Raw genomic sequence first — 12733 nt, 5'->3', positions numbered from 1 at the left:
GAGAAAGATGTGCACAATTTGAAAGAAGATGCCAGTGGGTCCAGCTTCATAAGAATCTTTGGTCTCATAGTTCGCTGGAGGAAATTCAAATTCCAAACCATCAGGAATGTATGTGGATGATGGCGGTGGCCCCTCTGACATGGTGTCCCCATAAAGCCCCAGCAGCAGCAGGAAGCCAAGGAGAAGGGCCATAGCTAGCAAGATGCCCCAAACATGAGGTGGAACTGGAGGCCTCCCTCTTCAGGGGTTCTGGAAGCCTTGGGGAAGGCAGGAGTGTGTTTCTGTGCAGAAGAGGCGTGGCGAGGACTGAGTCTGCGGAATCCTTGGTTTTCTGGCTGGGTTGGCATGCGGTGAAGGGTGGCAGAGAACCTTCTCGGCTTGTTGGGGGGTCGGTCAGTCGATCAAAGCACCATCCCTGGCAGGGAGAGATGGGGCGGGGTCACTAATGCCTGCAGCCTGCCTGCACTGGCAGCTCCCCTGGAGGAGAGGCTGCAAGGCTTTAGTGCAAGCCCTCAGCCTAATCCGCTGCGGAGGAAGCAAACACAGAGCCTGCTTCAGAGCACAGGGGCAGGAAAGCTGGAAGCTTCCATGCTAGGGGCCAGACCCAGAAATACCAGCTAGTGTAAGGAGTGTGTGGTCTTGGAAACTGATATTCATTAAGCACTTACCACATTCCAGACATGTTCTACATGCTTTACAGGTAGGACCTTGGTTAAGGCATTATCCCATTTTACAGAAGAGGAAACTGACTCAGAATTTCAGCAACTTGCCCGAGGCCATGGTTGATTCATGGTGGGGTAGAATTCAAACCCAGTAGTTTGCTTTCAAAGCCCAAGTTTGGACTCTCCCAACTCCAAGACACTCTCCCTACAGAGCCCTCCCTCTCAGTCAGAGAAGCAGAGGCTCCCAGCAGTAGATGAGATGCTGATTTTTCCTCCAGTTTTGGGTTTTTCTCCCCATCTCTGGAGATATGTCTTACTCCACCTTTTATTTTATTAATGTGCTCACTGATCTCATTTCATCCCATCTTCACTCACCCCCAGCCCAAACTAGACAAGCATGGCCTCAAGGGCAGGGAACAAACTCTTTAAGGCCCGGTGACACTGGTTTCTGTCTAACACGCTCATCAGGTAGCCCTGATGGAAATCCCTGTCCCAAGTCACCCCCTGGATGACTCGGGGTCCAGGCGAGGAGAGGCAGAGCAGAGGGAGACTCCCGCCCTCCCCCGGGGAAAGCGAGAAAGATCAGGAACCTAAAATCGGCTACCAGCCCAGTGTCTAGTGAGGGCAGCGTGGACCTGTCCTCCTCGAGTTTCTCTCCCCAGAACTGAACACAACGCAGGCATACAGTTGGCTACCAGTAACAGCTACTGAATATAAAACCGAATAAGCCAAAACAGCTGCTTTGCTTGTACCACTGCAACAGGCTAGATGAATCAAAAACAAATGGGATACTCTGCTTGCCCATTCTTTTCTGGGGTCAGGAACACCCTGATTTTCTTTCCTACATCAGATTCACACTCAGGAACTTTCAAAATAAAGACAGGGTGCTCCTGAAACACACACTGCAAGATGAAGGAGAGGGACTACCAAGAAAGTGACACACTGCACAAAAGGCTAGAGGACCCGCTCCTTATATTCCACCAAGTTGAAGAAAGCTCCACACAAGACGTAGGATTTAATGAGCTATTTGAATGAAGACATTCATTCATACCGGGTCCCCTTAGATACTGCCTCATCTTCTAAGCCTCATAACCACTCCTATTACTTCTTCACAGGCCTGCCAATGGAATGACCCTTGACTCTCCCATTATCAAATCATGGGCTGCTCAGATCCCCAGGGACACCTAGTGCCAACCTCATGGAACCCCTAGCTTCCAGGTCCATCTCACCCACAGACACAGACACACCAGGACCCTGGTGACTGTTTCCAAAGGGCAATCCCTGCCAGGCATGGCTGCTGCCAACAACCTGTCCTCAGGTTCTGAAGTGCTCTAGCCTTTCACTGGTTCTACCAGGAATCAGCATCCTGCTCAGACTTCAAATCGTTTCCAGAGAGAACAAATAAGAAGAAGGAAACAAAGCAAGCCGGCTTTTGCAAGACCCCTCTCTGAAGCCTGCAGGGCTGCACAGGGCAGGAGGAAGATGCGAAAGGAGAGGGGGCGTGTGATTATTCAGGTAGGATAGGACCGTGCTGCTTCAGGCAGGCAGGTGGGCATGCACACACACATCACACACACCATGCATGCACTCACAATGACACACAACTCACAGAGACGAAACACAACACCAGGAAGGTACACTCCACACACTGACACACATAGGCACACACCACATTCACACCTTATCTTGTTATCTGCTAAAGGGCAGGCAGGAGCACAGCAGCTGATGGATTAGAGGCTCAGCTGCTAAGAAAGGCTGACTTCCTGGTAATGCCACCAAGCCTCAGCTGGGGACAGAGAGAAACACAGCGGGAGGGAAATGGCAGAAGGCCCCCGGGCAGAGCTATGAATAAACAGACTTCCAGACATCCTCAGTGAAGAAGCAGGGGAAAAGAAATCCCAACAGAAATGCAAAGATGGGGTGTTCCACTGAGTTAGGGCAGCACCTGAGCATCACGTGCATCTTGCTCCAGAGGGTAGGTCCCTCTTAAAGTTTAGACCACTTTTAGGAACATCTCACTACTTATGAAACACTAGACAATGGATAAAAGGCAAGGCAAGGGCCTCCCTGGTGGTGCAGTGGTTGAGAGTCCGCCTGTCGATGCAGGGGACATGGGTTCGTGCCCCGGTCTGGGAGGATCCCTCATGCCGCGGAGCGGCTGGGCCCGTGAGCCATGGCCGCTGGGCCTGTGCGTCCGGAGCCTGTGCTCCACAGCGGGAGAGGACACAACAGTGAGAGGCCCGTGTACAGCAAAAACAAAACAAAACAAAACAAAAGTCAAGGCAAAAAGGAAGAGGTTTTCATCTCAGTTTGAATCGTTGTTCCGAAAAAGAAGGTCTGGGTACTTCCCTGGGAAAGCACACTAGGTAGTGAGAGCCACTGAGAGCAGCTCAGGAAACTGCCAGCAGAAAACCCAAGACGGCTCCCGACCCAACAGCCGCATCAGCGTAAAACGGAGTCTGTTTTTAAAATGAAATTATAGGACCTCGTTTCTAGAGATGGGGCCCATTAATCTGCATTTTTAACATGCTCCCCTGGTGACAGATTCTTAGACAACTAAGGTTCGAGAGCCAGCACTCTTCGTGAATTCCCTCCTGGCTAATCCATGCCAATTCCCAAAGACACCTCCATCTTCCCAAACACAACTGCAGAACAACAGACGTGAGGCAAAAGCACCCCAAACGCCCTTCTTGTATCACATTGAACTGATCTAGCCCAACAGCTTGGTGGAGTCCCTGACTTCCTCATCTTCTCCGTACCCTTGGAGTCTGGCGCACAGCAGGCCCTCAATAAGGATGGCTGACATCAAATTGTGGCAGGTAGAGAGAAGACTGACACAAATGGTCATGTTGACCTATTTCAGAAGTGGTCAAGCACCTCTTTATGAGCAGTCTACAGCCCACGGGAGGGAGGTGTTGGATTGCTTGTAGCTGTCTCCTCCAACACAGGAAGCAGACTGTCTCCTCACTGGAGTCATCCATGGCGGAACAACTGGTCTACCACTATGGAGGGCCATACTTTCAGCTGCAATCCTCAACTTAGCAGGCTTTGGAAATCGCTCCCTTGGGGCCTCTCCCCTCAAACAGGCACTAGACTAATCACTAAGGTAGATTCACCATTTTCTGGTTTATGGCATGAAGATTCCTGGATTCCATCCAAATACACTGAGTTCGAACTGGAAAGGGACGCAAGAACATGAATTTTAAGCAAATACCTCACAGGACTCTGAGCCTGGGGTCCAGAGATCGGCATTTCCATGAACACTGGTTTAAAAGCAAATACGATGACCATCCAGCTTCATTTCTTCTCTACTTTCTCTTTTGGATGGAATTCTTTTAAATTGCAATTCCTACATGCACTTATTATATAAGTCTTAATAAGAGAGCATTCAATTTGCTGCTGGCATACAAAGAAAGCTACTTTAAAGCATAAAAGCTATACACAACGTTTCTTATCTGGTTTCAGATCCTTTAGCTTTAGCTTTCTCCCCAAATAAATCACATAGAATGAAGGGAGAGCTGAGGCAAAGAGAGAAAGAGGTGTATTATTGAAAATTCATACTAATATTCAGGCAAAGCTCATCAATGCCAACAACCTTTAGGCAAAGCTCATCAATGCCAGTATCGCATAATACAAAGAGACTTGGCATATAATAAAACAACGACCACCATACAATAATAACCACCTTAATGGCTTTTCCAATAATAAAATTTAAGCTAAATCAGAGAGAAGGACTTTTTAAAAATAATTTAAAAAGAATGCACAGGGCTTCGTTTAGAAAGAATACCTGGTGCTTTCACGGTAGGTGTGGATTCTCTCACACTAAGTTACCAGCAAATGGTGAGCTGCCTTTTTAACACTACTTTAATAATAAACACAGGAGCAACTGAGAGAATCCCAACAGTAACAGAGAGTAGTATGTAACCAGTTGTGCAAAAATAACAATTTCCCACTAAATATAACATGACATGAAAACAAATTTAAAACACTGTAAGCTTAAATGTCCCATTAGCAAGGGTAAAATTTTGAGGAGAAATGCGAGATAGTAAAATACAGACTTGTGCAAGCTGCTCTTAAGATAAGCAATTAAGTCTTGGTTTTTAAACAAGCAGAAAGTAATGATTTTTCTTTTCTTGTTACCAGATTTCAAGTTCTTCTATCAGCATTTTTCCTCTGACCAGCAATTACAATAAAATAACATTAAATAAAGAGGAACTTCACTTGTTTTTTAAAAGCATTTATAGAAATCAAGTCAGAGAGAGAAAATATTTTTCAAAGGTTAACTTCAGAATGATCTCTCTTCTGTGGTAACTGCAGACGATGCACATCTGAGCTCTTCCAAATACCAAAAATGCCGTCACAAAAATAAAGAATTAAAAAATAGGGCAGACTTTGGGAGACTACAACAATGCAGTCAACACTGAGACAGGTTCCCCAGAGAAAAGCCTTCTGCTTCAGTGTGCCCCTGCAGAGCAAGTTGCTGGCTAAGGAGTTTCAGGAGAGGGTGAGGGAGGAGCTCATCACAGCCCATTAAGAACTCTGACCCCTCCTCCCTCACACTCAGCAACTACAAGTAAGAATACTGGCTGATCTTGGTAGGGCTCAGTGGGTATCTAGTGTAAATGGTTGAGCCTCGGGAAGACCCAATGTAAGACTGGGTGGCAAATTGGTGTTGGTACTGAGCAGGGGCCACGCTGGCACAAGTGAGGAGACTGGGCCCAACACTGACAGGGACCTGGTGCACCAGAGTGCTAGGGTAGGTGGTATATGCTGCAGCATGCCTTGAAGAGCCCTGCGGGGAGAAGAGATGAGCAATGGAGCTGGTGGAGCCCAATGCAGCAGCAGAAGTGGGGGCAGCATACATATACAGGTGAGGCTGGCTTGGCAGGTGAGCAGGGGCTGGGGCCCGGTGTGGGTGCCCGATCAAATGTAGTGGGCTGCCATGCTGGAAGGCATAATGGGCTTGGGAGAGTGGGGTCACAAACGCCTGCTGCCTGCGGGGGGCAGGGTTGCTGCTTCTCTCCTGCGAGGTTGGAGCTGACAATGACTGCTGGTTCTGGCTAAGGTTGAGTGGCTGTGCTGCGCCGGTCCCCCCACGCTGAGCTCGATATCCTGTGGGGGTGATACAGCATCCAGATGACTGCCCGCTCACTGAAGCCACTGGCTTGGTCTTACTGCTCAGGAGACCTGAGGCCTGGGTTGCTACAGTGCAGTCACCAAGCTGAGTTTTCAGTGGAGGTACAATGATGGTGCGGGTGCCAGTGCCATCCCCCACGACTCTGCCGGGACCCTCCGGAAGGGGTCCACTATTGCCCCGGAGAGCACTCAGGGTATCAGTAGAATATGGGCTGCTCAAGGAAGAATCAGAGTCTGGAGAATCATTGACAGTGACATAACTGATGACATTAGACCTTGCCTTCAGGCCAGAGCTATTGGGCTTATATTTGTTGTCCTCTTCCTCATCAGTGTCACTGCGGATAGTGATGACACTCACACGAGGGCTGGGAGTATCTGGAATGATGATTGGCTGATGCTGATCTTGTACAGGGACTAGGGAATTATAAGAAGATGTGGTACGGAGGGGGCTGCTCCCAACCAGAGAATAGACTTGAGAAGGCAGAACATACAGAGAGGACTTAGAAGACACTGGAGCAGACTGCTTATTCTTCTTTGAAGGGAGGAAACTGGATTCTTGTTGTCTGACAACATGGGCAACGCCAACATTAAGGGGCTGAGCAGTGGCCAACGTTACATGGTTAGTCAGCAAGGATGGCTGCTGCATAATAGTGCTGTACTGGTTGCCATCAGAGTGGGCATTCCTCCAGTCTGTGAGCTGCTGGCCACTGCCCATGGCCTCTGGAATCACTGCAGTGGGCCGGACTGAGTTGTGTAGAGCTACCCCAGGCAACTGTTGCCAACTTGAAGGCAGGAGAATTTGTTGGGTTCCTCCGGGCCAAGCCTGCAGTACAGCGGCAGTCTGTTCAACCAGCGCCGGCCGGCTTGCTGCGCAGCTCAGAGTAAAGGGCACCGCATACTGCGGTGTGATGGTGGCTACTTGAGGGTGGAGACTTGCTACCATTAGTGGTGTACAGCTTCCCTGTGGAAGAACTCCCGACTGTCTCTGTAGTGGCTGAGCAGCTGGTGCCTGGGGTACAATGGGCACAGCATTATCCATCCTCACAGGGAATCCAGAATGCTTTGTTGTTGCTTGTAGTCCAGTTTGAAAAGCAGGTGGACATACTATAAATGTTTGTTGGAATGGATCTGTCTGAGTGCAAATATGGGTGGTTCCAGGCTGCAAGCAAACACCCTGCTGGGCAACTCCAGGAACTGGTGCTGCAGATGATGGGTACAAAGCCGACTGGTACTTTAGCAGTGAGACATCTGAATTAGCCAGAGAAAGAGTAGCAGCTGCTGCAGTAGAACTGGAAGCTAGAACACTGGCCTGATTGTGCACGGTATTAAGTTGGTTGCTGAAGCTCATGGTTAGATTTGTGCTTGTATTTGGGGCAACATGCGTGGTGAAGGGACTCTTGATCTGACTCACTGTATCATACATGTGAACCCTCCGTTTGCAGATCTCCATGTTCTGAAAACAAGACTTAACATGATTGCTATGTGGAAAATCCAGAAGGTGAGTCATTGTCACAAACTGATGGTTAAGAGTTTTCAGAGGAGTAATTCTCTTATCCGCATCAATTGTTAGCAGTTTTTTTAACAGATCAATGTATTCTCTTCGATCCGCCTTCTCTGCCAACATATCTGTTCCCTCTAAGTCTGTGGACATGTTCACCTGAGCCATATCATCTAAACAATTAAAAATGTACTTTCGAGCTTCTTTTGATCTGATCCCAGTCTCCAATTCATGTTCTTCAGGTGTCTTAAGCCTCCACAGTGGGTACCCCAAAGTAGGATCTCTGTTGAAAAACCTGGTTGTTTTGGTTCCGGCACTGAGAAGATATTCAGCTGGCAGGCCTTGTGTTTGTGAAATGTAACGAATCTGATCATATTCTGAAGCACCAGGATAAAGAGGCCACCCCAGGAACAGCTCAGCTATCACACAGCCCAATGACCACATGTCAATAGCTTCACAAAATGGTAATCCAAGAATAATTTCAGGGGCTCTGTAGTAACGTGACTGTAAGTAGGCTGAGCACACAGCTTTGGAAACGTGACTAGCAGAACCAAAGTCAATGACCTTCACTCGGTAGGGTTGGCGCACTGGATCGACCAGCATTATGTTTTCAGGCTTAAGGTCAGTGTGAATTAGACCAAGGCTCTTGAGCTTCATCAGGGCTGTGGCCACCTGCTGCAAGATGGGTCTGATGTACTTGAGTGGCAGTGGGCTAAACTTGTTCTGCTTTAGAAAATCATATAAGTTCTGCTCCAGCATCTCAAACACAAGGCAGGTATGATTCTTATGCTGAAAGCACTCATAAGAGCGGACAAAATGATACTCATCGGCATTTTCACTGCTTAGGCGGGAAAGGATGCTCACTTCAATCTGTCCTTGCCTGGCATAGGAGGGGTGGTTCTTCAAGATTTTAATAGCCACAATTTCCTTGGTGCTCCGCTTCCAGCACTTAGCCACCTGTCCAAATGTTCCCCGGCCTAAGAACTCCAAGACTTCATAGCTGTTTGTCATAGAGCAAAGGATCTCATGCTGGACCAGCTGGTAATCCCCTTCTCCACTGGAACTGCTACTCTTCGTGGTCACGGTGGTGGTCGTGGCAGAAGCACCCACCGCAGTCCTGTTTTGCAGCACGAGAGGGGGATGTTCTTCTATGATTTGCACGCTACCGTTGCTGTCAAATTCCTCACTTTTTCTTTTCAATCCACATTTCTGATGTGGCTCAAGCAAAGAAACGTTGCTTCTGTGAGTCAGGGTCTGGCTGCTTTGGAAGGCTGATGTAGCAGCAGAGCTATCAGCAGCTGTGACAACAATATGCTCCACTACAAGAGCTGGGAGGAGGAGGCCCTGGTCGTAAGCAGGGATGTTGAAGTTTGCTACCTGGTGAGAAGAGCTGGTTTGCCCTTGTGTGGCTGGGAGGGTTTTGCTGTGGGTATAGTATTTGTCGTTGCTGCTCTGTCCAGAAACATCCCAACCAGAAGCCTCTATTTTCAGTTTCTTTGCACTGCAGAAGGCACTCGACGACACTGATGGGGGGGAAAACACCTCCAGCTGTGATGTCATACCGCCGGTGTGTCTGGTTCTCAGCCGCCAGCTGGGGCTGCAGTGAGAAGGCGGAGGAGGAGACGAGATCCGGGGCCCTGCCGCTGGGTCATCATATCCCCCGCGCGAGCCGGCCCGGGCCCCGGCCCCCGCCCACCGGAGCCTACCCGTGCCCGTCTCACGGGGGGAGCGCCCCCAGCCTCCCTCCAGCTCCGCTGCTCGGCCTCTCGCCGCCGCCGCCGCCTCAGCACCGCGCACTCCCGCCTCAGTCTCTCGCTGCCGTCCGGGGCCACCGCCGGGCCCCCTCTTGAAGCAATGTTTGAAGGAATTTCTTTTCAAAGGATCTGTGTAGGTGCTATCTAGGGTTTTGCGGGGTGGGAGGGCAGATGGGAACTGCCCAACTTCTGAGCCCACCTTTGTGAGTTCTGGGAGTGGCAGCCCTGCCTCCCATTGTGAGGTCAGCTGAGGTGCCCAAACCGAGCCCAGGCTCAGCCAATCAGATGCTTACTCCTGGGCTTGTGCATGAGACACACTGAGGCAGAGGCACTTTCCACTTCATCCTAGCAACGATGTCAAATCAACATGCCAGCAGCCACAGCCAGAGTCTAATGGTGGCAGCCGCGGCCATACACCCATCAGGGGTCCTGTTGCATGTCCTGAGTCCCACTCCTCCGGGCTCCCAAGCCTGGCTAGCCAGCCTTTCTGTCACTTCGCTAAGCCACCCAGTATCCAGTCCAGTTTTTTTTTTTTTTTTTTTTTTTGGCTAAAATTACCCAGAATTGGCTTCTGTCATTTTTAACAATGCATCCTGACCTTGATCAAATCTCAGAGCGAACTCTTGTCCCTGCAAAACTGATTTTCTTCATATTTTAAACAGTCCCGACGAAACAATATTTGGTTTAAAGTTTTATTATTTTCAACCTATCCTTTGATGCACTTTGCTTCACCTTACTAGATACACAGAAATAGTCCAGCGTGGAACTCATAAGGAAGTTCATTAAAAAATCATGGGATACATTAAGAAAACAAAACTAAACTAAAGGGAGCTGCTGCAGCGACCAGAGTCCTGGCTTTCAAGACTGGGGAGTCTCTAGCCCCGCTGATGAGCTCTGTGACCTGAGCAGTTGCTTACAATCTCCACGCTTTCCTTTGTGCTAGTCTGTAAAATGGTGTTTTAAATAGTGTGGGAGGGTTGGAAATAGAATAGGGACAACGCCTGGCACACACACACAACTGGCCGTCGATTGAGGGTCTGGACTGCCCCTGCGAACGGCAATATTCTCAACTCCACCGTGGCCGCCAGGCTCACCCTGACAGGCAGAACAGCTTCCAGAACACTGAAGGAGGAAACTCACAAATGAGTGAGAAAAGTAACTTCACACACATTGAATAAGAGGAAGTTGCTGATATTCAAGTCTTTTGAAAATGGCAATTTCATATGTCATATGGTTCAAGCAACCAAAGAACAGCAGCTGTTTGGGTCTCCAAGTGGGTCTCTGTTGGGGTGGGGGGAGGGGACGTTCAAGGACCTCAATCACACCTGCTTGTGTTAACAAAGATCTGCCGCCTCTCTCAGAAACCCGGGAAAACCTTCCTCCTGCCCGGGCAGGAGCAAGGTCAGCAGCCGCCGCGGGCTGCAGGCGCAACCTCTTGCTACGGAAAGCTGGTGGCGCCGCTTCCCCAGCCTTCCCCTCCAACCCACCGCCAGGCCGGGGCCGCTCCTGCCCTCGCTCCCTCCGCGCCAGGAACCTTTCCCCGGCTGCGGGACAAAGGATGGGCGGCAAGGCGGGCGCGGGAAACCAGGAGACTCGAGGAATCCGCCGTCGCCTGGGGGAGGGGGTTGCCGGAGTAACTTGGCTGCAGCGAGAGAGTCGGCGCCGGTTCCCCGCCGAGGCGCGGGTTGGCTTGGACTGGGGTCGCCGTCCTAAGCCGTGTGCCCCAGGGCCCCCTGATCGCATCCCCCGCCGCCCTCGGAGAGGGCTTTCGAGGAAACTGACCTCGGGCCCCCGACTCTCCCGCACCGCGAAGCTCCTCCTCTGTCCACGCTTCCCTTTGTTGTCCTGGCCGGCGCCTTACCCAGCGGGGTGCGCCTCCATCACCCCGTTCTCCATCAGGCAATCGCCAAAAGTCCCCGCGCTGTCCACCCAAAGCGGACCAGGGGGATGCATCAAGCCAGGGGTGCGTGCGCGCGCTCCCAGAGGGGCAAAGCGATAAGGCCTCCCGTGGCACCCCCCAGAGCCCCGCTCCTGTGATGGTCGATTGCACCGCGTACTTCTTTTGGCAAACCAGAGGAAGGTGACCCCTTTCCATACCCAGCTGGGGAGGGTCAGTGTCCCGCACCCCTCGTTCCACTCCCCAGGACTCCCTTCACCGCCCAACAGTTCCCAAGCCCCGGACCAACCTCGCCTCGTCCGCCGCCCTCTCAGAGAACGAGCCGGTAGCCTCGGGGTCTGGGTCCCACTCGCGCTCCCACCGCCTGCTCGCGCCCCGGAACCTGGCCACATCCGCCAGCTCCCCTCCAGTGGGCGGAAAGAAGACCCACCACGCAGCCCGCAAAGTTTGCGTGCGTCTGCGCCCTGCCCGGAACTCTCGCAGGGTCCACCTCGCCAGCCCCGCGGCTCCTCTGGTTCCCCCGACGCTCCCGGGCTCGCACCACCTGCCGCGGCCCGGGGAGAGCGTGCCGAGGGTTGGGAGGAGAAGGGAGCAGAGCAAGCCCCTCCATTCCCCATTCTCCGCCCCCAGCTTTCTGGAAAGGGGGTGCACTCAGCCCCCGGCTCGGGGCCGCAGACCCCTTCCTACCTCCGGCGTGAGGACGCGGCTACTCACCGTGCGCCCGGCCCAGCTCCCGGTTAGCCCTCGCCGCCGCTGCCGCCCCCCTCTTTCCTCCCAGCCCTGCTCGGCCGGCCCCCGCTCATGAATGATTTATGAGTCGGCTTCGGGGACCACCGGGATGGCTTCCGGAGAGGCCGCCCCGCAGCCCCGCTGCCCCGCTGCCCCGCGCGCCGGCCAGACCCCGGGACGGAGCGGGTCCGGAAAGGTGCCTGCCTTGGAGGCGCGCCGGCGAGGCCCAGGGTGCCCTTGGGGACCTGTTGCGGCCTCCCCAGCTCCCGGGCGGGACTTGCGGATGAGGCTGCCGCAATGCACTGCTTCCTGAAATGTACTCACCCGCGGCGGGAGAGCTGAGCGCGCAGCCAGGTGGCGGGTGGGGACTGGCTCGGTACTTTAGAGGTAGCTAATCCTGGAGTTGGGCCCGCGCGCTCCCGGTTGGACCAGCTAAGCAGCTTCGCCACGATACCCCGGGGCACCCACTGGGACCCAGCTGCATCCATTTCCTGGGGCTAGAGCCCCGCTCAACGGAGCACGTCCCTCCCACAGGACCCAGGCCTCCTTGAGGCAGGCTGAGCGGCCTACTTGGAACGCCCCTCCTCTTCTAAAAACTTCGCATCTCTCTGGTTCCACCTCAGACCTGCCTTGGTTGACTCCCTCTGCCGCTTTAGACGCTTCTAATGCCAGTTTCCAAGACTTAAAAAAAAAAAAAAATTACTCAAATAAAACAAAACCCCAATTATTTGGTTCGTTAGCGTGTACCAATCGTAATGCTAGTGGCTGGAGCTATAAAACCGGCAAAAAGCAGCCCTTGCTCCCATGTCCGAACACCAGGCATCCACTATAGCTCCAAGCACACGGAGCTTTCATTACTCCTTTCATATCGGTCTCTTGGCTGTGCGTTGCCTGCCATCCCCTCAAGCTGAGGGGTGGGGACCTTCTGCCACAAGCAACCACTCCCTTTTCTAACTGTGCTCACCTCACTCCTCACTCACTACTTCCTATCTTGAGTGGACAGTACTCTCTGGTAGGAAAAATAAGACTAATGGAAGAAAAGCACCTTCCGGAAGTT

The 12733-nt window shown here is 52.1% G+C and overlaps 1 protein-coding gene across 1 annotated transcript; it reads right to left on the bottom strand.

The window, feature by feature from the left end:
* Window positions 1-5021: 5021 nt before the first annotated feature.
* Window positions 5022-8856, bottom strand: LOC132493431 (homeodomain-interacting protein kinase 1-like). Its single transcript, XM_060103951.1, has one exon. It carries the CDS (start codon window positions 8854-8856, stop codon window positions 5230-5232), a length of 3627 nt encoding a protein of 1208 aa, XP_059959934.1. The 3' UTR covers window positions 5022-5229.
* Between the last annotated feature and the right edge of the window lie 3877 nt (window positions 8857-12733).

The sequence above is a fragment of the Mesoplodon densirostris genome, chromosome 1 (genome assembly GCF_025265405.1).
Source record: "Mesoplodon densirostris isolate mMesDen1 chromosome 1, mMesDen1 primary haplotype, whole genome shotgun sequence".
In the NCBI taxonomy this organism is placed as follows: domain Eukaryota; kingdom Metazoa; phylum Chordata; class Mammalia; order Artiodactyla; family Ziphiidae; genus Mesoplodon; species Mesoplodon densirostris.
The sequence above is the reverse complement of the archived record's forward strand: the minus strand, read 5'-3'. Positions and strand labels throughout refer to the sequence as shown.

Coding starts and splice junctions, on each gene's coding strand:
- LOC132493431 (XM_060103951.1), bottom strand. CDS start 8,856: ATGACATCACAGCTGGAGGTGTTTTCCCCCCCATCAGTGTCGTCGAGT.